Source organism: Vidua chalybeata, chromosome 8, assembly GCF_026979565.1.
Source record: "Vidua chalybeata isolate OUT-0048 chromosome 8, bVidCha1 merged haplotype, whole genome shotgun sequence".
Classification (NCBI taxonomy): domain Eukaryota; kingdom Metazoa; phylum Chordata; class Aves; order Passeriformes; family Viduidae; genus Vidua; species Vidua chalybeata.
Genome location: NC_071537.1, coordinates 17,265,783 through 17,291,607, shown reverse-complemented (window position 1 = coordinate 17,291,607; position 25,825 = coordinate 17,265,783). Strand labels below are relative to the sequence as shown.

General features: G+C 40.5%; 1 protein-coding gene across 1 annotated transcript; it reads left to right on the top strand.

Annotated features, from left to right (window-relative positions):
* The first annotated feature begins 9,352 nt into the window (after positions 1-9,352).
* On the top strand, positions 9,353-25,124 carry LOC128791373 (lipase member M-like). Its single transcript, XM_053948994.1, has 10 exons — positions 9,353-9,405; positions 16,316-16,427; positions 17,536-17,653; positions 18,364-18,562; positions 19,047-19,156; positions 19,891-20,027; positions 20,533-20,679; positions 21,704-21,775; positions 23,248-23,319; positions 24,438-25,124. The coding sequence occupies exons 2-10, from the start codon at positions 16,389-16,391 to the stop codon at positions 24,669-24,671; spliced, it is 1,128 nt and encodes a 375-aa protein (XP_053804969.1). The 5' UTR covers positions 9,353-9,405; positions 16,316-16,388; the 3' UTR covers positions 24,672-25,124.
* The last annotated feature ends 701 nt before the right edge of the window (positions 25,125-25,825 follow it).

Sequence of the window (25,825 nt, the reverse complement as noted above, 5' to 3'; positions counted from 1 at the left end):
ATAAAGCTATTTTCCTCTAAAGCTGGTGACAGACATACCTGCACCAACCAAGGTCCCAACCCAGCCATACTAAGAGGATACCCACCCTGGCCTACTCTGCCCAAAAAGGCAGAGCTGGATCCCCAGCTTCACCACACATCTGCTCTGCAATTAAAGCCACTTTCATTAGCAAAGTCAGCTTTCTGCATTATCCAAGGCTCTTCTTTGAACATTGCTTAATTAATTGCACATAGGGAGATAAACTTCATTGAAAAGGCACTGCTTCCAATATATGGAGCAATCTGCTGACAAGAGAAAGACTGTATTGCTGTAGACTCTTTTCTCCTTAACAAAGCTCCTGGGCAGCCTGGGTGGGAAAAGATGCTGTGCCACAGATTTCATCCTTCAGCCCTTACTCAATCAGCCAGCCCCATGATTTGTACCTGTGGGGCAGCACAAGGGGTGAAACAATGTGCTGACAGCACCTTTGGCACTTGGAGGTTTGTAGGGAGCAAATGTCATTTTTCTGTGAAGTGTTTAAAATGCATTTGCACTTTTTAGAGTCTGCACAATTAGGTTTCCATTTTTAGGCTTATCTTTTAAAAGTCTGTTGTAGGTCTCCCTTCAGAACCAAGAATGGAAGAAGCTACAAGTGAGATGTTTTTTCGGGCTTCGTGGAGTCAGCATTGGACCTGGTTGCTTTTTTTGTATGCTCCCTTGTGTGGCCTGGTCCTTCTCCATCCCCACAGCTAGTTGGCTCAAGAGATAAAGGCCAGGGAAAAAAAATCTTCTTGTCTTTTCTGTGGTATTAAATTGTTCAGTTAAGGTCCATGGCTGACTCACCCTGGAGTCTCCCTGCTAAGGAGTTCATTTGTACATTCTCCTCTCTGCTCCTCACCACCCATCCCACCCCTGGTGCCACCTTCCAGCTCCACCACTGTACAGACCTGTTAGCCCAGAGGAACAATAATTAGGAAAAAGAAAGCAGGTGGCTATCTTCTTGGGTAATGAGCCAAATAAGTTCAGGGAGGGCCAGCCACAAATTAAGGGGGTGGGAGATAAAAGAATCTCTTTCAGAGTCAGCAGGCTGTTAGAGCAGCTCAACTGCTTAAAGAAACAAAGCCTCAGGCTTTCTTTAAAACCCAGTGCAGAGGAAATGTTCAGCCTCAGGGAGTGTCAGATGACTTTGCAGAGGCCTCAGAGATTATTCACTCAAGTGTGCACTTCTCTGTTGGCCCCACTCCCTACGTCTAGCTGTGAGAGCCATCCCAGGGGCTACTGAAAGCACCAGAGATGATGTAGAGGGCACTGGGGGGTCTGTGTGAGAAAAGCCCTCATATATGCATGGTAATTGCAGGGAAAGAAAAAGAGGGAGAACTTGATGCTATCAACTTTGCAGTGCACGGTATCTGAATATGAGTTGCCTGAACTGTAAGTCCATACACCACTAAATGAACTCTGCTATGTAATTTTTGCCTGCATTGCTAAAATTCATTACTCGGCTGGTCCATTGAGATTAATTTAGAGTGCATAAAGCTATAAACTCCTGGGTGGATTCACATACTGAAAGGAAATGAGATGAATCATCCAAAAGAAATACATGTGTAAGGTAAAACTCTATGAGGTAATCCTGGCAGAAATTGTTTCCTTCAAAATTTCCACCAAAGATTCCCCTGCATCAGGAAAGTTTTGCCTGCTTTACATGTGAAGTGGAAACACTCTACAATGCTAGATAGCCCCTATCAAAACGTAGTGAACTGGTGTGCTGCAAGCAGTTATTCCATTTTATGTTTTCTATGCAGGAAAACCAGATTTCGGTGCAAGCTTCACTTACAATTCTTCTCTTCTTCTAATTCATAAGCAGTTGTTGCAGAGCCCTTGAGACATGCACACTCCCTGCCCCACCACAGTGCTTCCACCTCACACCAAGGACTCAGATGGTCACCCTCCTAATTCCCTAAATCCCCACTGGGACTCTGGTCCCCTGTTTCTCTGAGCACTGCTCCATATTTGAAACATGGAAATTAATGTTTTACCCAAACAACAGCAATGTTAGGAAAATAAGGCACACTTGGAGAGAAAAGTGTTCAGTTTCTGCAGTGTCAGCAATTAAAATCAAAAATGCCCTGCTTGAGCCTGTAACTGCAACACTTGCATCAGCAAACACCACTATCAGCATCAGTGGCATTGGTGGTTTCTAATTCAGCATTGAGTCATATCCACATGCAGGAGAGGACTTGTGTCCACTTGATTCCAAATGCTGCATACTAACACACCTGCAACCCTACCACTCTTCAGCCCTGCACCTTCTCCTATCCCAGTTAGGAGATTCTCCCATGTGTTGGGACAGAAATGCAGTTTCTGTTTTGGCTGGTCTCCTGTATTGTGTTCTGTGAGGGAAGTCACAGAAACCAAAACTAGATCCCAAACCTGCCTGGGATTGCTTGGAGCTGTCAGCTCCCTTATCTGCTTGGCATGATGCAAAAGCAGGAATATGACTTCCAGCCACCATATATCAGCTGACATACCACTAGTGAAATGACTGCATAGGTTATATCCTAATTAATGTTTGAGATACCTCTTGGATTCTAATTCTAGGCAATTATTCACTCAGCATGTGACTTTATTGAATCTTGTTTTGAGGCTCTAGGCAAACACCAGGAACCAACCCAGGTCTTTGGCTCACAGACTAAAGAGGGAATCCATATGTCAGACAGGAAAAAAAAATAATAAAAAGGAAAGGAAAAAAAAAAAAAAAAAAAGGGAAGAGTAATATTTATTGGGAGCTCCTCCTCGTCACATCCTGGACTTCCTACAGCTCAGGAGGAAGGTAAACAGCATCTTAACACTAATCCCTATCCCACTCTCATATCTTCTTTCTGCCCAGCCACTTCTTCACCCCAAACGTTTCCCCTCCAGGGCACTATTTAAAAGGAAATACTGTCTTGATCGTGTCATGCTGAACAAAGTTACATGCACTGTGACATGATTGCACAGTTCCTTCCTGTCCCTTTCTCTCCAAACCCCCTCTGTAAGAGCAGATGATTTCAGTACTCACCAGATGCCCAACCTTGCTTGTCAGCCCGCAGCGCCCTGCTGGCACCCAGCTCCCCGACTGCCCCACACTCCCTGCAGACACACGCTTGCAGCTGCAATTTTGGATGAGGCTTTCAACACTGCAGAGGGGGCTCACATCTTCCAAATTGTGCCTAGAAGGAAAGAAGGAAGCAGACAAAGGGAATGTGCCCAGAAAAGAGAAACTATACAGCAGCCCTAGCTAACTTGTTATGTTTTTCCAGGGTTTTTTTTTGGCAAACCTCATCTTCCAACTCTTCCAACTGCATGCTGATGCAGCATATAAAAAAAAAAAAACACATTAAAAATAATTTGTGCCATAAAAAAAGCACTTTTTTTTTCTGTTATGTTTTTGCTGGACAACATTACTTCCTTCAATAGCATGAGGAAAGCAGAAGCACACTAAAATGTTTTATTGTGCACTAAACTGAGGGGAAGAAGCTCTTCTACACTGACTTCTCTCTAAGCTCAAGTAAAATTCTCTGGGGGAGTTTGGTATAATGGTAGGACTTTTGAATCTGATATAGTAGCACTCCATTTCTCCCTTTAAGGTGGGGAGACTTGCTGTGGTTTCTTTATAATTTCTTTTACTTTTGTGCTTGTTGAGGAAACAGTATCCAGCCCTTTTATGGGTATATAACTTTGCAGCAATGTGGCAAGGCAGCTTGATCTGAGCAGTTCTTGGGGGATTGGACCTGAGAAGGAAATTTCACCCTTTAGCCAGCACCTTTCCCTCAAAAACCCGGGCCCAGGCAGGAGAGTGAACTCCATCTTATTAGTCCCTAATTAATTATTATTCCATCTCAACATCTGTTTCTCATGCAAGCATTTGCAAGCTCAGAAGAAATCATCAGCTGCAGAAATGGAAATTCAGTGTCTTCTCCAACAGAGATATTATGTGTTTCACATTAGGACTACATGTTGTGACAATGTAAAAAATATGACAATCTTACTGTCAACGTATCTTATGGAAGTGCCCTAAGAAGGAAATTGCAAACAAATTCTTGCTGACTGGTTTGGAAATGGAAAAAGCTCTGCTTTTATCATTACTTTTCCTGGCTCTTATCCAGTACTAAAATACTGCATTTCTGCTATAATCATTTTATCAAGCTCATTGTTTCATGTTTTCTTTTTTCCAACTAGTAATCACAGACACAAACATTTCCTTATTCAAGCTGATTCCTTCTAAATCAAAATTCCATGCCTTTTTGTTTTCCACTACCGTAGCACTTTCAACCATGGAAAACCTGGCAAAAAAATGGCAAAATATTTTTTGCTTTATATCCCACAGCTACAATTAAGAATGCCCCAAACCCGTTAATCTCAGTGCTACTCATCCTGAAACCGTGCCACAGGTATGAATTACTCCCTCAATACTGTGTATCTAGACAGGATACCATCACAGCTCATGTGAGACAAACTAACAGACAAGGTAAAGAAAAAAATACCACATGGAATTACATTGCCTTGGAAATGCTATTGCAGGCACTCTGCTGGTTCTGCCCCAAAACAATGTCCTGTGTGCCATTCTGGACGGACTCTCTTCTTTCTTGTTACTAGCTTATAGCTGTGAAAACTCTTGTGTCACCTGTGAAATGCTCATGCAGCCACTCTGGACTGCACAGAACTGCCATGCATAAGCTGAGCTTTGTTACTCAATAATTTTATTGAAAAGTAATTATTCAAATAACTGCCCTACAACCAGCTAAGTCTGTATAACAATTCAAAACAAAAGTGTAAGAAAAATCAAGTTGAGCAATGTCTTCAACCTTTTTTATAAGACTATAACCCACATGTTACTGGCATTCAGATCAGCCATTCAGATGGGTGTTTTTCTTATTAAAAAGATTCTTCATCTCAGGCAAGCGCAGTCAAAATTACAAGTAGAAATGAATTCAGTCAGAGCTAATCTCAAGTAGAAAATCAGCAATGATAATTGTTAATCACGTTTTACAGAGCTTTCACTTGACAATAATTAGAAATTAAAGTTAAATAATATTTCTGAAAACATTAATGTGTTTTAAAATTACTTTAATGCTGGCGCTACTAAGATGAAAGATAATTTTATTAATAGCATTTTGCCTTTTTTCTATATTTTTAAAGAAAACGTTTGACATCTATGAAAAGCTTTCTTGTGAAGCTGAGTAGGTGTGTACATGGCTCAATACCTGTGCAGAACAGCTGCGAAGAAGAGCTGAAGCCAAGGGGAATTTCTGTTTTACTATACTGCGGTTTATATTTCATTTGATCTATTTAATCATGCTTTAAATCTGAGTTCACAAGTCTATAAACTTACTCTGCCCTGGATGAATCACTCGTAAATGGATAAATGGGGGTGTATGAAAAGCAGGAGAGGGCAAATGAAGATTTTTTTTTTCTTTCTCCCTGAGCAGAAGTATGGCCACATATAGCTGAATCTGGAACTGAAATTGCCATATATATTAGGAGTGTCTCTTTCTCCTGCAAAGCCCAGAAGGCAGACTCAAAAAATGCAAATATGTAGCAAACATAAGCAAACACAGATACATGAGGATTAGTTGCCCTGTAGAACTCTTCCATCTGCTTTTTAATTCTGCGATGGCTTGAACACTGTGCAATGCTCTGCTGTTGCAGCATGGCTGTGTGGTTTTGTGGCAGGAGCAGCAGGAATGTGTGCATCACTTCCCCGTGCACAGGGAGGTCAGTGCATGGGACACTGAGCTGTGGCACACCAGGGTGTGTGTGGGAATGGCTCGTCCTTGTAGCACCACCACTGGAGCTAAACAGCTTTTCCTCAACTCATCCAGGAGATACCACACCTTTCCATGCTATGATTGTATTTAGCAAACCAAGTTCATCTTAAATAACCACCCCTATCTATTACTAATAAACAAGACAACGTGCATTGCATAATAAGAGTCTGCTATTTCATTTTGTGTCACTTCGGTAAATCCATATTGTTTTGATGGGAAATATCAGGGTGATTGTCTCCAATTAGGTGCAGTGACACTATTTCTGACTGTGATTTCTCAGGCAGAACTGCATGTGTGCGCACTGGGCAGCTGATGCATCGTGCATTTGATGTTTCAAAGACAGCAAACCCTCTGGAGTTCACATGCTAACAGAGCTAACCTCTGCAGCATGGTTATACACACATTTTGTGCTGGACAGATCTCTGCGAGCCAAAGTCTGTTGCACATTAGAAAATATACTATGGCTAGAAAAGTCATAATGGTGTAAAGTAGCCTCACCACCAGACTAAAATACCAAAACCAAATATATCAGTAACAAGAAAAACAAACAGACAAACCAAAACCCTCTAACCCGCACAACATCAAAGAACTGGATAAGAAACTGTGAAATGATCTATCAAGTATTCTGAAGTCCAAGGATAATATCAAACTGAATACAATCCTTTTCTCCCCTGTAATGTTCAACTACATTCAGTGTAAATTTTGCAAACCACAGATGTTCGGGATTTTAAACAATTTGTGCCCATCAGTCATCAGAAATAGAAAATTTCTTCTACACCTGAAAATCTGGCTGTTGCTTTGTATAAACCAAGTGAAGTTTACCTGAAAATCCAGTCTTCATTATTTACTTATAGTTTTGTAAATAAAGCAATCTTTACCAGATTAAGATAAAACACAGTCCAGACATGATCGACCAAGAAACTGGTTCAGCCAAAATAACTACATACAAAGCCTGAGTCAAATCCCAGAGGCAGGCAAGGTTCTCAAAGGCATATGAAATGGTACTAAAGCTCATTGGTTACTTCTTGCTGATGCATCCAGGATCTGATTACTGGTGCGTTGAGTAACCCCTGCTTTTGCTACTCTCCACTCTTTGTCCAGTGTCCCACAGGTAACAGTGACCAAGGGTTAAAGAAAAAGGAAAAAACAGGGAGATTAGTGCCTGAAATTCTGTGATTCTGCAAAAAATATTTTCCCCAAAATTCCCTCTGAAGTGAATTGCCATGTGAGGGAAAAAGTAGCCATTGTGAGCAGAGGATTGCAGGAGCACACCCTGTGTGCACATACACCCTGTATTTATGATTTTACCCACTGGTAGCTGATGGCTGGTGTATCACGTAGAAAAGTCAGTTTGCCGTAAGCAATTATCTAGCCCTGGCTTTGATTTAATTTTCTAATAAATAAAGTCCAAGGCTGTAATTCTCTGCAGTCCCAAGTGAAAATTATAGACCAGTGGTCACAGAAGCCATCTCAGAGCTGACCTGCCCCTCATGCTGCTCCCCCTCCCTGGCGCCAGTGGCAGCATCACTCGTGGGGAAGGCATCATGTGGAAAATCTGCTGTTTTAGCAATCCTGCAGTGGGGAAGGCAAAGCTGTCTCCTTCCACAGATCATCCCAAAGGCCCTCCCCAATATCCCAATAGAACTTGGTATGGAGATGTGGTTCACTTCTGCACAATCTGGAACAGCCTCCAGGGTGCTGAACATGCCAGGTGAGAATTCACAATACACAAAATGGTAATGATTCTTTCCACATACATGCCAAGATCCTTGGAGACTGGGAACTCCCATCCATTTTTGGGTGGATGCCATTTTCTCTGAACTGGTCTAATTTCAGTTCCTCCCTTGTTAAAAGTGAACCATGCACAGCCATGCAGAAAACAGTGACACTAACTTCAGGGTACCTCCCAGTCCAATGCCTTCTGTGGAATCAAATGCTTTCTTATGAAACTAAAAAGACAGGTATCCAGTATATGCAACACATACAAATCTGGCACTATATGTTGCCCATAAGTTAAAGAGTGAGTCTGATTGCAGAAGGTCCATAATATCAGTATAACTCATTTATTAAAAGTACTTGTGCATGCCTTCATTATTTGAAAATTATACTAGTCTAAAAAATAGTTCTGTTTTGCAATGGCACAATCCATTTTCAAAACATGAAGATGAGCAATCCAGCAGGAGTATAGAAACATACTGTAATTTTATTCAAAGGTTTAAGGGAGGAAGGTTCAGCTGCCTTCCTAAGGGATCAATGTTCAGCAGATTATGCTGCGTGTTTGTCTGCATGTTCCCTGGTTTTCAGCATAGTCCTGCACAAAATAATTAAGGATTTGTTGTTTGATAACAAAAAGTTGACAAACTAGAAGAGAAAGATTGCAAGTGTCCTGACCAGTAAGGAATGCAGCATGATTAGGAAATTAGAAGAGGAAGAAGAGCAAGAGATACTCTAAATATTTTACTGCAGCCTGCAATCAACTGTAGGGTACAAACTGACAGGAAACGAGGGTGGCCTCATCTAGTGCTCAGGGAACTATTTATTAAACAATGAGGAATTCTGATAGGATCAAATTAAATTTTTTACAGCATTGCTAACTGTAAGAATTTACCTACCTGTTAAAATTTTGTTTAAATATTTCTTTCAGATATTTTCTTCTTCCTGAGGCAAAAAACAATGACATTTTTATCTCCAGTAATCCATTTTCTAAAGTCTCTTTCAGTACAATTCATAATTAGGACATGATTTATGTTTTATATGGAAAAAAAATCTGGCATCCCTTAGGGCACAAAGGGAAGGATTTCAGCCACAATTTTCATATACTTATTTGAATATTTATTCATATTATCAAGATTGCAGCTTAGAAGCTGTTCAGACATGTAGCAGGAACAGTTCATGCACAAAATCCTCCTAATTGGAGGTGCCAGCTGAAGCACAGGAAGGAACAAAAGCCCTGGAGATCAGAATTACTTGAGAAGATCGAATAACAGTGATGAGTGGCCCAGTGTCCCAGTCCTTAGACACGGACACCAGACACTCATTTCAAGATGTCAGGATGACCTGAGCAAGACTGTGGATACAACCAGTGCTGACTGATTTGTCTGGGCATTGCTGCAGCAGGGAGATTCCAGCCCAGCCTTGCCAGCTGAGGGACGGGGCACAGTGCAAGGGATACAGACGCTAAAATTGATGCTGCCAGGGCCAGGTCTTAGCTGGTACCCCTGTGTGCTGCTCTGTAGGGCTGCTGCCAGCTCAGACCAGAAACAGCCTGAGGATCACCACACCACAACTTTTTGGACAGTGAAGACCTGACTAGTTGTCCTGTTGGTTTTCAAAAGGAAAATACAAATTACCAGCTTTTCAGACCTGTTCTCCTCTAATATTGGAGCCTCTCCTCTGCAGATTGACAGTCCCACTAGCAAAGAGGGACAGAGTGTCCTCTTACACAGATCTTGGGACCTGACTACTTTTCAGATGGCCACTACTATCTGCTCCAGGGGAGTGAAACAGCCATGAGACTCCTCTGCAAAGGGATCTTCCCGCCTCAAGACCCTTCACAAAATGCTTCCAAAGCAAAGAAGTCATCCTGATCATCAAAAAGACATGGATTTCTTTTGGGATAGTAAGAATTATGCCCTTGTCTGATATTGTTTGTCTTAATGAAAGAATACTCCCTTATTTAATGAAAACTTTTGGTGTCTAATGCAACATTCAGTGGAGCAGAGCTTGAAAGAGGTCCATAAGTTTCATTTGTTCCTCTGTGGAACTATGTGTTGGCACTAACATTTTAGAAGTTAACTTCCTTCACGTAGCAAGAGTATGAAACATTTTGTTGACATAAGTAAAATAGAACATGTAGGTTCTTCATTTGGTTTGGAAAGTATCACTTTGGGGTCAGCAGGCAAATTTTGTCTTTAAAAGGGAAAGCTTGCATTGAAAACAGACTATATTTGATAAGCAGCTTTGCTATTTAAAGTGCATTTCTATAGCTAAGGTTAAAATATTTTTGTCATGTTCCTTTTCCCTTATAAAAGATCAAAACAATATTCTGCATCCTAAGTACAAAGTAATCATCTTAATTTTATAATTACTGTATATTTCATTTTTCATTGTTTACAGTAGATTATTTCATGTGGGAAAATCAATGTTGATGCTCAGAGCAAATCATTAGTTTGTGTTGGTAACTGTATCTTCACTGTTTTAAGATAAAGGATCAGATCTATGAGTCAGCAAAACTTTTGCTGTTTCAAAAGAAATTCTTAATATGTATAAAGGTACAAGTGAAAAAATAAGTGCTTTACAATTTGGAAAGACAGGTCCATGACTATCTCACCTGCTGCCATAGCAGAAGTTGCCAGCAGTGTGCCCTGGTGGCCAAGAAGGCCAAGGGCATCCTGGCCTGTGTCAGGAATAGTGTGGCCAGCAGGAGCAGGGAGGTCATCCTTCCCCTGTACTCAGCACTGGTGAGGCCACACCTTGAGTGCTGTGTCCAGTTCTGGGCCACTCAGTTTGGGAAGGACGTTGAGATGCTTGAGTGCATCCAGAGAAGGGCAACGAGGCTGGTGAGGGGTTTGGAACACAAGCCCTGTGAGGAATGACTGAGGGAGCTGGGGGTGTTTAGCCTGGAGAAAAGGAGACTCAGAGGCGACCTTATCACTCTTTACAGCTCCGTGAAAGGTGGTTGTAGTCAGGTGGGGGTTGGTCTCTTTTTCCAGGCAGCAACTGACAGAACGAGAGGACAGAGTCTTAAGCTGTGCCAAGGGAAATATAGGTTGGATATTAGGAAGAAGTTTTTTACAGAAAGGGTGATAAAGTTCTGGAATGGCCTGCCCAGGGAGGTGGTGGAGTCACCATCCCTGACTGTATTTAAAAAAAGACTGGATGTGGGACTTGTTGCCATGGTTTAGTTGAGGTGTTAGGACATGTGTTGGACTCAATTATCTTTAAGGTCTCTTCCAACCTAGTGATTCTGTGTGATTCTGTGCGAAGTTAGGGGGAAATTGGTTTTAATGCATTAAGAGAATGAACAAACCTTAATGGAAATTATTAGTAATGGAATTCATATTTGATGAGAAGTTTCCAGCAGAAAGAAGGCAGGCATCCTACTCTGGGATGCTGCTAACTCAGCCCCCACTCAACCCAGTTACAGGTATACAAAAATCCCAGTTTGAATGGAGGACAGAGGTTTAGTGGTGCTGTCTCTAACCTCCCCAGCACCTTCCTTCTTTCCCAGAGCAAACCCCTTACTTTAATTTTTAGGATTAAGAAAAACCACAGCCTCTCTGCCCACAGTCCCTTTGACCCCTAAAAAAACCTGGGTCGTTCCTGCTGATGGCAGCACGAAGCTGACCAGAGACTTCAGTCTGTGCTTACCAGTGCTCAATGGCCCATGCTCAGCAGGAGACTGCTGCACACTGAGTGCAAGGCCTGCACAGTGCTCCTACTGGTCCCAGTTCTTCTGCCAGAGGATCTCAATTCACACTGCCAAGACCTTCATTTAGCAACAAGTACAAGCATACTTGTACATAAAGCATGTGTAATTTTCAGCTTTCCACATGTGTCAGCACATGTGTAAATTCCTTTCTTCTCTAATTATAGTTGATATAATTGATACCTGGTGACTGTGGGAGTGAAAAGCTCTATACATTCATACAAAAATTAGCAGAAGGATTAAAAAAAAATTTCTGCATTTGTGAGATTGTGAGGCAAAACAATTTTAACAAGGCAAAGCTCATAAATTGCAACACAGACTTCATCCACCCTTGGAGGTGAAGAAGTCCTGGCTTGCAGACATTTCACAAACTTTAGCATCAGCCAGAAAGTATTGTGGAAATAATTGCTCTTTTTGCAAGTTGCATTTCCTTTGGATAAGTTAACAGACAGGCTTGCTGAGCTTTTCATGTGGAAGCTGCCCCTTCTATATGTGACTGGCACTTGAGCAGGAGGGCAACGCTGCCTGGGACATTTCCAGACAAGGCACCAGCAGTGTGAGCAGCACAGCCAGGTATGCAGCCCTCTCTGTCCCTCATGAGCTCTTCCTTTTTACACTTAGTTTACTTTGTCACAGGAAAGGTTCATAATGGTCTAAGTGCCAGTGCTGAGCTACTCACTTACAACTTACAAATACTGTGCTACTCAGCCCAGTTGCTGGTAACCCCCAGGCAAGTCCATTGACCTTGATGATGACCACCAGAAATATTTTTGCAGGCCTGACAGAGCTGAGAAGAATCTCTCACCCAAGCAGTCCCTGTTCTTCTTAGTGCTCTATGCTTCTGCACCTCTGTCTGTGTGTATGGACTCCCCTGAGAGCAGTTCCTTTGCTGTTTGGAGGTGTAGGGTCCATTGCTGAATAGGGAGGGTCTTCTCTCACCCCCAAAATGTGCCTGTGCTGGGGGCCAGCAGCACTCCAGCTGAGGCAACAGCATGGGGTGGGTGGCTGAGGGCAGTTGTTGTATGCTGTGGGAATCAGGTATTGTCCCAGGGATTCAGTGGAGAGCACACTATTAGACCCTGTGCTTAGTTCTCAGTGTTTATCTCGCTCTCAGGAAGCAACTGTTTACACCATTATGACATGAAATGTTTTTAAAGCCATATGAGTGCACAAGGGGATCCTTCTGTTTTTGCTGCTATGTGTTCCCTTGGAGACTCCTGGATGGCAACTTCCACAAAAACAAGTCTGTCTCTCAGTAAAGCATACCTCTCCTTAAAGGCCCTCCTTAGCATACTTAAAATAGCCAAACATTTCTGATAACTACGTTCACTAGCTGCATGAAGAAGCCAAAAGGACATATTTGATCCATGATGAACTGCTATATTCAGCTGTATAAAAATATCTTCCATTCCTAAGTAATTTCCAGAGCCAGGTCCAATTCCTGCAGCAGGAGAGAATGGGGAGAGCAAAGAGTTTACAGAAAACACAAAAATGCTAGGGATGATATTCTGTACATTGATGGGAGTTTTATCCATAAAAAGCACTGGAAAGAGTTGAGGCTTCATAAACTGAGCATGTAGAGAAAAATTTATATAAAGGCACTTATTTATATAAGGGCACCTAGACTGACCAGTTTAAAGTTCATTTACATATGACCACACTTGTGAAGATGCAGCCACAACTCTGACAGCAACATCTCAACCTTTAAGCATTTCCACTGAATTCCATACCTGATTATAGTGTGAGTAACTTCCACTGAAACCTGATGATTTACAACAGAGTGCGCATGTCTGGTTTTAAAGAATTCAGCCCAACACTAACCCTTCACCTTCTTTTCCCATCTCAAACACTCACTTGAAATACATACTGCCTGCAATGACTTTATCCAGTCATTTGCTATTTATGGTATTATGCCATGTGTATACAACGTTTTAGTGATTTTTTCTGTAATTGGAGCATTGTTTTGCACTAAAGAATGAAGCTGGCTTTGTTCACAGTGAGTTAATAGCACATCTTAATGACTTAGAATAGCATGAGGTACTCAAAGGCAAGTAAACATTTAAACAGTTCACTCATGAAATTCTTGTCGAGCTTCAAAAGACACTGAGAATTTAAAAAAGTTGAAACCTGCTTTTGTTACAGGAAAGATGAAAGAACTTGGACTATATAAAGGAAATAATGAGAAGATTCGAAAACATCCCATCCTGTGTGTAGAATCAATATCTGAAAACACTCTATGTTCTAAACTAGCTCTTTGAAAATCATTTCCTCTCCTAATTTGCTGCCAGAAACTGAACTCAGATGTTTCTATTTCTCTTTGAAAGCCTGATAACAAGTTTTGTAGGAACAGGTCTTCTCCTGAGATTTTCTTTAATATTTCTTTCTGATCTGTAAATACTAAAGAAAATAACTTCTGAGGATATATTAAATATTTCTGATCCTAACCAGAGGCAGTACTGCAAGAAGAAGGCATGCATGCTATAATATAAATAGAAATATCAAATCCTGCTCAAAACCTTGGTCAATGTTCATCTCAGTGTTTGAGATGATCTGTTCTATGTGGATGAACAGTATTTGTGAGACAGAAAGAATATTTGGAGGAATAAAAATTGGGAACTGAACAAGAAAGAATAATTAGTTTCAAGATTTAAAAATACTTGGAACATGCAGGATGAAAAACCTACCAGCTTCATACCAGGATACACAAGTGGAAAACCAGAAAAGATCCTCACTCATACTTCTGCAAAGTTTGTATTGTTGTAGGGAGGACATCACTCATGGTGGAACACAGCTGCATGGGGCTTGCCTCCACAAAAATAAGAGACTTTAAAAGGTCACTGTCCTGAATGCCTTAAAGAGGACCTGTCTGGACTCCCTGTTCAGGCCTACCTAATTTCCAGTGCTGAACAGTTCTGGCCTGCTCAGAGTAAGCTTGAGACCACTGACACACATGTGCCCATCTCTGCAATGTTTTCCAAGTCTATACAGATTACAGAAAAGTCTTCTAGTTTCATAACTATTCATTTATGGAATATCCTAAATGTTCAATTCTATGGCCATTTAAGAAGTGAAATGTAAATGGAGGAAAATCTCCTGAAACCACTCCAGCAACAACATTGAATTGTGGAACAGCAACCAAAGCATTAAAAAATAAAACAAAAATATGTGCAGTAACATCTGTAGAGGTATCAGAGTTCCTTTCTTCCTTTCCAGATAACATGAGAAGCTGGAATTGGTAGGTTGTTAGTAAGAGAGAAAATTGTTGCAGATCTATTGACAATTTCATTAGGTATGATAAGGTATATCTATGAATATATTTGTTTTCAAAATTCCTGATCCTGCTCTGCCACTCTACAGAGGCTGGTATTCTCCTTAAAAATCCAGCAATCTGTGATAGGAGAGGAGCCTTGTTATAGCTGTGGTGGCTAAGGAGCTGAAAAGCATGAGGTTTGAGAATAAAAGGAGTCACCCCTCTCTGGTGCTGCATCAGGGAAAAGCTGAAGAGACAGTAGAAGGAATGAGTAGTGGGAAAGAAACAGAGGCTTATTGTCAAGTTGCTGCATGATTGGGGAAAAAAACAGTGCATGACCATCCTTTCACTGCCAGCACCACTTCCAAACAGCGAGGAATTGAGTTTTCATTCTTCTGCAGCCACAGCTGCTAAGCCAAACACATGACTTTGGGCACAAGGTCAGTAATGCTTTGATTTATTTATGATCCAAAACTGGTGAAGGCTTCACGGGAGCTGCAAAAGATGGTATGAAACCTGAGCTTGAGGAATTGCTTTACTCTTTGGGAACAAATGTATTTCATTGTGTTGTTTTGCTTGTAAGTAGGTGAAAGTATGGCTATTTATTGCAAGATTACTTTTGCCTAAAGAGATTCAGGCCTGGCTCACCTAGCCTGAATTTAGGTAACTCTGGGAAAATGGCAAGAGAGAGAATCAGAAAGTGGTGACTTTAAACAAAAAGAAAGGGTGATAGCTCAGTAAAACAAAGGTTTCTAAAAGTCCCTTTTTCTACAAAAGGAGCTACACATTTTCAACACACAGGTTGTACCAGAATGCAGTGCTAGGAAGTAAGTGTATAAATTGTTGCTCTGTGAGAAGAAAAAAAAAAATGCTATTCATATTATCTGGGGGGAAAATAGTTTAAAAGTCTTCTTGAATAGAAAAACAATAAATGCAATAGATTTTTTGGCTGAATCAGTCTGACTGAAAGATCTATCACTGGGACAACAGATGTTTAGGTGTGGCTTCTGGGGGGTTCTATAGTGTAGATGCTAATACTACCACTGCATTTTCTTTGAGCCAAGCGTATGTAGGTCTTCACAGACAATGGAGCAGCTGTGTGTGCCTCTAAGCAGGACAACTACCTCTCAGGGGTTTTTTTGTTCCTTTCTTGCTTAACAAAACTGGATCCTGGTCCCTGCACTCAGTCTTTACCTAGCAATTGCATGTAGCTAAGTGTTCTTTTCCTTTATCCATGGAGTGGATACATTTTGTCATTAAGCAGATTTGTATAAATTTTGCAAATATAAAGAACTGCTTTATTTACATTCTTAAGATTTTTTTTTTTTAATTATAAACATTTTAATTCTTTTATTTGCAATTGTTTTTATTTTTTTCCACTAACTATCCAACAACTTGGTTATCTCCACTTTGAAATCTTCACTGTGACAATGATTGATTTACTTACGAGTTACCCAATAACTCTGGGTTTCACAGAGTTAGCCAGAAATGTTTCCTAATTCACCTAAAGGTCAAATGCATGGTATGGTAATGCAAGGGACCTACTTCTCGGACAAATGGGTGAAATTCATTTCTCCAGAAGCTTTACTCCTTTTCTTAGATCCATTGATACTTTTGCCTTGATCAAGAGCAACATCCTAGCCCAAACCTGAGCAGAATCCAGGTTGCTGCCCAACACCCTCAGACAGGTGTTTGAAGTCAGCTTTGTTCCATTTAATTAACAAGTAGGGAGTACCAGACTGGCTCCATTCATTATTAGACAGCACTGTCCTCATCAGAAAAGTACAGAACCTGTCTGGATTGCAAGTGCAGAGGAGAACTACTGACAGATTAATATATTGGATTTTTTAGGGAGAAGATATGGCTGTTTGTTGCTGTGACATATTTGTTTCAGGGAGTTATTTATTCAGAAGAACTGAGAAGAATGAAGAGAGCTGTGGATCCTGAAGCCTTTATGAGTATTGTAAGTTGGTTGATGGAGTGACCTGAGGATGGATGGCATGCATGACTTACAGCAGAGGGGTTTCTAAGTGTTAGAAATAACAGGGTAGATAAGCTGCCTTTGTTTAACCTATCCTCTCTAGTCATTGTATATACCACTGCTTTCTCTTCTATTCTCTTCTGCCTGCATGTGTAACAGCCCATCTTCTCTCTGGTAGAAATTAAAGCAAATAGTAAATCTCCAGACTTGTTTTCCTTTTAAATATCAGTTACCAGCTTGCTATTACTGGCACTACCTGCCTATCTAAAAGAAAGACTATATGGAATGTCAGCATTTCATCAGCAATGAAGTCTGTAAACAACTAGTGGTGACCAGCAGAGACCAGAAATGGCCAGCTTTTCAGAAAAACACCTCTTGCCAAGCAAGCTTGCGTAGGAATTTCATTGTTTGTTAAAATCTTGGAGGTTCTATCCTGCATGGCAAAATACATTGAGTAATTCTCTGATTACAAGTTATAAAAACCAATACTCTTTTGTAACAAAATGGATAGAGCGTTGCAGGTCAAAAGTAATATTTACTTCAGAGCTTTAGATAGGCTGTACTAGTTTCCCTTACAACTATGCAAATGCCTGATCTTTTTTTTTTTCTATAATGTAGTCAGCTTTTCAGCAGTGCTCACTGCCTCTATGCTGTTCACCACACTGTAGTTGTGAAGCTGTCTGGATTTCCCTGAAGGTAGTTTAAATAAGCTAGTTCCAGGCTGTATCAAAGCAAATCAGAAGCATTGCACCCAGACAGCTCCTCGTCTCAGCCACACACCTCATCTCAGCTCATAAGGTCCTGCTAGAAGCTTATGGGGATTCTTATATCACCAGAATGCAAGGGCTTGTGATGATTGCATGGCAGGAGTGTAATACAGATTTTATATGACATGTTTTAACCAGGTAGTAAACTCCTAGATATAAAGAAAAAAGGAAATTTGTTGTTGCTTTAGGGTTACATATATTCAGATGCTTAATGTATGTAGGTTAAATCCCCAGCTGTACCTGATTTCTAACATTTTTTCATTGTGACTGTCTTATATGAAATGGACTTGTGCAAGCAAATGCATTTGTACCTTCTCTCCTAGAATGAGCTCATTACTTACAAAGGGTACCCCAGCGAGGAGTATGAAGTGATGACAGAAGATGGTTATACCATTACCATTAACAGAATCCCTTATGGTACTCAGAATCAAGGAAGCCCAGGTACAGTTATTTAATATGGCACGACACCACCATAGATAGGGCATATTCTCAAAAGAGATAACTTGTATTTTTAAAACATCCACCAAATACATGTATACTTTCATGTATACACTCATGTATACAAGAGTGAAATTTTAGCAAAGAGTTCTGGCTGCCCTGAACAACCTGCAAGATCTACAAAATTAATATCAAGCACCTATTTATAATAAAAATCCACCATAGTATGAAGTATATGCTTCCTAGTAAGAGTTGATGAGTAAAACCTTTTAAAAAATTAAAAATAGGATAAAGGTTGCCTAATCAGCTTGTTTTGCAAAAGCTTTTCCAGCTTCTAATTTTGCTTTGCTTTTGTTTACACCTGGTTAGTATCAGTGTCTGATTCATATTTTGGGTAAAGGAAATCTCTGAAAACAATCCCACACCTTCATCTCTCTATCAGTGTTGTGAATCTCAAGCTGATGTGTCTGAGCTCTACAAACAATGACCAGAGGGTGCCAAGTTAGTTTTCTGTGGTGTCAGGCAGATCTTTCCATAAATTCTTTCAGAAGCTTAGAAGTTGTCTCTTACAGAAAGAGGGGTTTTGTTCTTAAGATTTGTTGATTCAGGAAAAAAAACTAGTATTGAATATGAGACAATAATGTCTCTGAACAACCAGGAAATGAAAAGATAAAAACAGTTATAAACTGTTTTGGTTTTGCTTTATTTTTCAGCTTCAAGACCTGCTGTGTTTCTCCAGCATGGATTATTGGGAGATGCTCGTAACTGGGTCACAAATCTGCCCAACAACAGCTTGGGCTTCCTGCTGGCTGATGCTGGATTTGACGTTTGGATGGGAAATAGCAGAGGGAATCGCTGGTCAAGAAAACATCAGAAGTATTCCATTGATCAAGATGAATTCTGGGCTTTTAGGTAGACAGAACCACTGAAGGGGATATCCTTAAATATTTATTTACAGGGATTTGCATATGCTACTTTTTAATAAGGATTCTTTGCATTTGCTTTTGCTGAGGTGCCCCTATAAAAGCATGTGAACTGTAATAGTAATGGAGATGACTTTAATTACTGCTTGAACAGGTTCTTCAAACTAGAGGCATAGCAGCAGAACGACTCAGAGGAACCTGCACAGGCCATCTCCAAGCTGTGCTTCAGTCCTGGAGCCAGTTTTGGCAGCTACTTAGAAACACTAGTCTGTGTAATACAATAACCCAAAAAAAATCTTGAGTAATATCTTCCATATCCAGTGCCAGAAAAACAAAGAACTCAGAACAATTTAATAATTCACTAAATCGGTCAGACTGTTTCTTTGCTGACAAGCTACTAATAAAAATATTAATTCAATGTAAAGTCTGGGTTTTAATTTATGCATGCCTCTCTTTCAATCTCCCGCCTGCAGTTTTGATGAGATGGCAAAGTTTGATCTTCCAGCAGCAATAAATTTCATTTTGGAGAAAACAGGACAGGAGAAGTTGTACTATATTGGCTATTCACAAGGTACTACCATTGGTAAGTACCTTAAGAGAGGAAGAGAGGAATTCTTCCAGAAAACAGAAGTAAAATGTGATTTAAGATACTGAGTTACTGGATGTACTGAAGTTTTCATTAACTCTTTGTAGTTGTGAAATACTGTGTTAGTATAAGCAATTTTCAACTTGTAGACATTTAAAATTTATTACAAAGATAATGAAGCATAATGGATCAAATGCACTGCTGCTGGAAATCTGTTAAGAATTATAAGAATTATACTGGAAAATATTGTGCGTGGCCCCTGCAAATTGTTTCTTTCCAAGATGCAAGGGTGTGCCCAATAGCAGCTGATAAGTTCACCAAAATAAACAAAACAGGAAGATGAGAGTATAGAAAGAGAGGTTGGCCAGTTTGGACCAGATGTACACATGAAAAAAGAAAATACAAAATTGGATTGACGGGAAGAAAAATTACTTTTCCTCCCAACAGTATAAGAAATACATGAATGTACATCAGAAATGTACATCTATATTTAATCAAGTCTGGAAGAAAGCTGCAAAATATAGAAAGAAGTTTCTCTGAGAAGGGGAAAACTTCTACAAGCTGGTAACTTATGGAGAGGAGGGATTACATACAAATCTAGGTTGGACCATAGTCTCTGAAAAACTAACAAGGTTGATTATAAATTGAAAGTGCAGAATATATATTAATACTGAAAACAGTCTATTGTAAAAATATGGCATTTTAACTCCTCTTTTTTTTTTTTTTTTCAGCTTTCATTGCATTTTCAACAATGCCAGAGCTGGCTCAAAAAATCAAATTCTACTTTGCATTGGCACCTGTCACTGCTATTAAGTATGCTAAAGGCCCAGCAACAAAACTCCTCTACCTTCCTGAGAAAATGCTCAAGGTGTGTGATATTTTGGTTTCCACTGCTTAACCATATACTTGTTTGTTCAGCTCTTAAAATGGAAAAATAGAAAATATAGGGCTTTGTGAAGTCAACTCATTTGCATGTGGGCAGGTTTACCTTGTGGTGAGGCCTTCGAGAGCTCAGACAGGGCAATAAGAAAAGCTTTCAGCGCAAGGAAACGGTACAGCACAGGGACAGGTCACCCAGGGAGGTACAAAGATGCAGATCCCCAAAGGTTTCCAAGATTCCTCCAGGCAAAGCCACAACTGATATAAAAGCTTAAACTATGAATTGGAGTTAACATGTAACATATCTCTTCATTAAAAGTGATGTAACCCAGACTGAGTAATGCCAAGCAGGCTGATGCAATGGAAAACCAAGTAATTTCTCGCTTGTTTGTGGGAACATCATCTGACAAATGGAGAAAAGGTGAGTAAGATCCACTGAAATTGCTAGAGAAGTGTGTATATTCCTAAATTACTGTTACCTTTGTATTTCACAGGGCATGCTTGGCAACAGAGAATTCCTTCCCCAGACCGAGTGTCTAACAAGGATAATAGCCCCTGTCTGCAGTCACCGAGCTTTCGCCAGGCTTTGTAGAAGTGTCTTCTTCAATCTGGGTGGCTGTAACCTGAAAAACATTGATGTGGTACGTATAACTTCTGTCAGCTCTACTGAGAGTTTAAGCTTATGCTCCTCAAATTCACCTTCTATCCTGTAGTGTGAATCCTGAATTTCTATTAGTATTGCATTGCAGGGAACAGTCCCCACTACTGGACAGCAGTATCTGCTGATTGCCCTATGTCTAGCAGGGAACCACTGCCTCTCCCCTCAGAAGAACATTTGGCACCAGTTCTGCAGCTGACAGCTGCTCAGAGCCCCCCAGAATTTTGCAGTCTGCCTTCTGACAGACCTCATCCAGGGCACCATATCATGGTCCATACTGTGGCTACTGGTCTCATCAGAGATATTTCACATGCTGGCATACTGAAAAAGAAGAAATGAAAAGTCTACCTGCTTCATGTTTTCACTTTGCAACACAGAAAGGAACACGCATATTCCTCCTTGTCCTCATTCTCCAAGCCTTGGACCATCAGGGTAGGAGAGTATTAGGATGTACCTGGGCACCTCATGCTATGTCCAGCTGTAGGACAGATCACCTAGGAGTCAAAATTTTGCTCTAACATTTTTCAAAAAATGCCTCAGAAAGTGTTCACTGAGGAAGGATCACACATCAGCTTGCTAAGAAACCCCTGTAGTACTAGGGTGTGTTTTATTTAAAATATCCATGCATTCATCAGGAAATTGCATTTCCCTTTGCTGTTCTGTCCAACAGTGATCCTCTCTCACACAGAATCTGATACAGAATTCTGAAAAACACCACACAGATTGGGGTCTAAATTGCTGGGTTTCTATTCATTCCTTCTCACCTGTAGATTCTTTTAGATTCTTAGTCATCCTGGAAAATGCTCTGGTTGGGGATTGCTCTTTCAGTGCTACTCCTAATCTGACATACTCCCACATGTGAAGTAAATCTGAGGGAGTCTCCAATCATGCCACTCCAATTTCTGTTAGTTTAATTGACACATGACACTGCTGTAGCAGTGTACATCTTTTGATGCACATCTGCATAGAAGGGAAGAAGAGAATGCTCATTGAATATTTTCTTTCAGAACCGAATCAACGTGTATATTGCCCAAACCTCTGCTGGAACTTCTGTGCAGAACATAGTCCACTGGAGTCAGGTATGAGCAATCCCCTTAAAGATAAGATGGGTACTCACCTTGAGCTGATTAGAGAGGTAAGAGATAACCAGCTGTGAAGCCATTGCCAACTTCTTGGAAACACATGCAACTTGTGAATTGCAACTGAAAACTCAGTTCAGAACACTATTTTTCATTGCTCCTTCTTTTGCCAGCAGGGTAGAAATGCTCTATGTGATACAGGTACATTTGAAGCCAACAATGAAGAGCTACATTTGAGTAAAAATATGTAGGCTGTGTGTGCACCTGTACATATCACTCTTCTTATTTTGTATCTGGTACCTTTTATAAATTAGGACCACTGTTTGTAGGGAGTTTACCTTAAATTAGTCATGTTTCCAATGTGGTGTCAAGAAATGAGCAGGATTTAGGCTGCCACATAAATTGTCACATTTTACTATTAAAACCCTTGTAGTTTCTTCTCTCACTTCCAAGGCTGTCAGTGTCTGAACAGCAGTAGAACCATAAATAATGAATACTTTATTTAGTGAACTGTTTATATCCATTACCTACAAGGTACTGCCATAGTACCTCTTCAGCTGCAGTGCTGATGGGAGCTGCCTTTCTGTCTTTGGGCTCACACTCTGAGCATCCGAGGTTTGCTGGCAGCACCACGGGCTCTGGAGCAGCACTGGAAGCAGCTGGGAGCACACAGAAATTGCAGGAGTGTTTGTGCCCTTCTCAGCAAAGCAAACACACAGATGTCTGAGTGACATCTGCACAGGCACTTACTCAAAATAAAATTATACTTTTGGCTGTGAGATTGCATTAGATCTACATTAGAAAGTAGGTTTGAATAAATTGCTTCTGTAACCATGACCTAGACTTTTTCTGTGAAGAAAAAGGGTTACAAAAGCAGAGTGGGGGGAGTTCTGCAAATTGACTCAGATGTAATTCAGCATCTAACCACAGACTACAAGTATAAACATGCAGAAGTAATACTCCTAAGTCTTTGTAGTCCTTACTTAGTCCTTATTACAACTAAAGGAGCTAACAGAATTTCAATACCAAGATTCTGGCGCAGGTGTCTCTCAGAGTAGGAGCAACCTATGCTGTAGGTAAAGCCAAGAAGGGGAAGAACTAAAAAAGGTAACTTCTAACTTCACAGAGCTGAGTGTTGGCAGCATGACTGTAAGGATAGGACAAGACAGTAGCACTGAGATGGACTTGTTGACAGCAGTTGTTAACAGCAGTTTTACAGACTTGAACAAATTGCCTGTGAGGACATCCTTGGATCTGTCTGCAGAAGATGTGAATTTCTTTTGTTATGACAACAACATCTGACTCTTTTCACTTTTTGACACTTCTAATTAATTTACTATCGACTCTTTCATAGTTCTTAGAAGAACTTCTGTTGGGGCTTTTGATTGGAGTCAGAGGTTCATCAGGGAAAGAACACAAAAACTTCCCAAACATTGGCTTTATAACTACCCTGCTCTTGTTCATCCTCTTAGGAGGCCCGCTCGGGGAAGTTCCAAGCTTATGACTGGGGCAGTTCAAAGAAGAACATGGAAAAATACCAACAGGTATGTCTTGGTGAAGCAACCTCGGACAGCACAGAAACACACAGGAAGAGAGCAAGAACATAGAAGGAGACACATTTTCAGAACATAAGTAAATGAAAATGTTATTGCTTTTCAGTTTGGAAGTCAAAGCATCCAAGCACTAGGGGCAATAATAAATTTAATACGTTTTAAAAGAAAGAGAGAGGAAGACAAAAAAATTTCCAATGAAATGATCAATAGGAATAAGAGGAAGTAAGGGCAGAAAAAAAAGGAAAATAACTTTGAAAAAGAAGAGTACACAGAAAATAACAAAAGCATCTTGCCTTCTAGTGTAACTGAAACAGATGACAACATTAGGAAAACTGGAAAACTAGCAGCCACCCATAGATTCTGGCAGCCAGAGACAAAAGGACTTTGTCCTCAAGCAGACCCTGAGGAACACCTTTTCTATTCAACAATCTAATCCCATCCTTGACCCTCCTATCCTTTAGGTCTCCACAGTAGCCTGTCATTACAAGTTACATGTTTTAATGATTACTTGCATGAAATGCAGCTTCCTTTGGTTTGCCTTGAATTTGCTTGCTCCTGGAAAGTCATGGGATGCCTTCTAGGTTTTGTGTTTGGGATAATTACTTACAGTGCTCTTTCTTCATACCATTTGTGGTTGTATAAACCTGTCTCCTGTCCTTGCTCTGGTGTCTCTTTTCCAAACACAGCAGCCCTAAGCTGCTTTCCCTCTCCTACAGAAGCCATTCATGATCCTTTTCATCCTTGTTGCACGTTGTGTTTTCTCTCTAGCCCATGTCTTCTGGGACTGAACAGTACTTCAAAAGGACCGTGGTGGGGGTTTATCCAGAGGCATCCTGACATCTGTCTAGTTTCAGGTTCCTGCCCTAAGATTCCCACTTGAGAGGGCAAAGACTCAACAATAACTCTTTGTCAGCTCAGGAGGTGTTTTACTTTTGGCTGTGCTATCAGTTGAATAATCCCTGTGAGCACAGACAGAAAAGGCAAGCAAGGAGACTTCCTTCCTCTTTGGTTTACACACCTCTACTTCGAGCAGTGGCAGAAGAAAACCCCAGATGAATGTTTAAAGTTGCTGTGCTCTCCTGGACACTCATCCCTGTACTGTTTTCCAGACTGTTCCTCCTCTCTACAACATAGAAGAGATGACTGTACCAACTGCAGTATGGACTGGGGGACAAGACCTGCTCGCAGATCCCAAGGATGCAGCCATTTTATTGTCTAAAATCAAGAAGCTTAGCTATCACAAGAAGATTCCTGAATGGGCACACCTGGATTTCATCTGGGGATTGGATGCACCTCTACATGTGTACAATGAAATTATTGACCTGATGCAGAAGTATCCTTAACCCACAACCAGAAGCTTTACCTGACTCATTCAACAGCGCTTAGATTCACTAGGTACAAAAACCTCCATCCGTTGCATCTGGAGTCAGAGAAAGGGTTCCTCCTGCACACTACATGTCACTCCAATGTCTTTTGCATCCTGACAGTGCACTTCATGCACTTCATACACTTCAGCTCATTTTCTGGCAACCTTGTGGATCTGTAATACTTTTTCAATTGATACATTTTCAATTCTGCAATAGCCATACTTTGCTAACAGAAGACAGGTTTTGCTTCCAGCCTACACTCTTCTCTAGACTGTAACAGTAATGAAAGCACTTCCTTTCTCTGGTGATTTCTAGACATTTTCCATTCTTCAGATTATTGCTCAGTTTATTGGGCTGGCAGTTATTTAAAGGCATAGTGTAATCAAAATCTTATTCTACCAGTTGTGGTATTGTATAATTTTATTATTAAGCAAGATTATTAAACAAAAAAGTAAGTTAATACAAAAAAAAAAAAAAAAAAAAACACCTCACTCCTGAAAAGTAGATGGTTTGTCTTTGTTTGAAACAGGAATACTCCCTGTTTTCATGGGGAAGAGGACACAGTGGAGACAAACAGAAAACAGTAGCCAGTATCATTGTTCAAGCATGCACCTGGAAGCTGGGAAACTTGCCTTCAAGACCCACCCTGAGAAAGAGAAATCCTTGCTGAGTCAATCTTAATCATTTGGGCAATGGCAGCACTTCCATGGGACCATTTATTTCCCAGTTACACCAGCAGAAACATCACACCTCCTGCTGTTTCACATCTAAGCTACTGGCTTTCACAGAGCTGAGATGATCTAAACTTTGTCAAGGCTCTGAGGAGCCTCTTTGGAGTTTAAACACTGAAATGAGAAGGACCCAAACATTGTTAGAAATAATTCATTATCTTCATCCCATATAAATTTAGAGCACTTTGGCCACTACTGGAAAGAGCTGCTTTCAAGACAGTGCTAAAGAATTATTCACCCTATTAATTTCCGGAGGTAATTATGACTCTATCAATTTTATTTCAAATAGGTAGTTACTGCACAAAACCACTCAGTTGAAGGGTTACCTCTGTGGTTTTTAAGTTACAGCATTATAGGTCACCATTCCTCCAAAACAAAGTTCCATTGGCTCCACTGTGA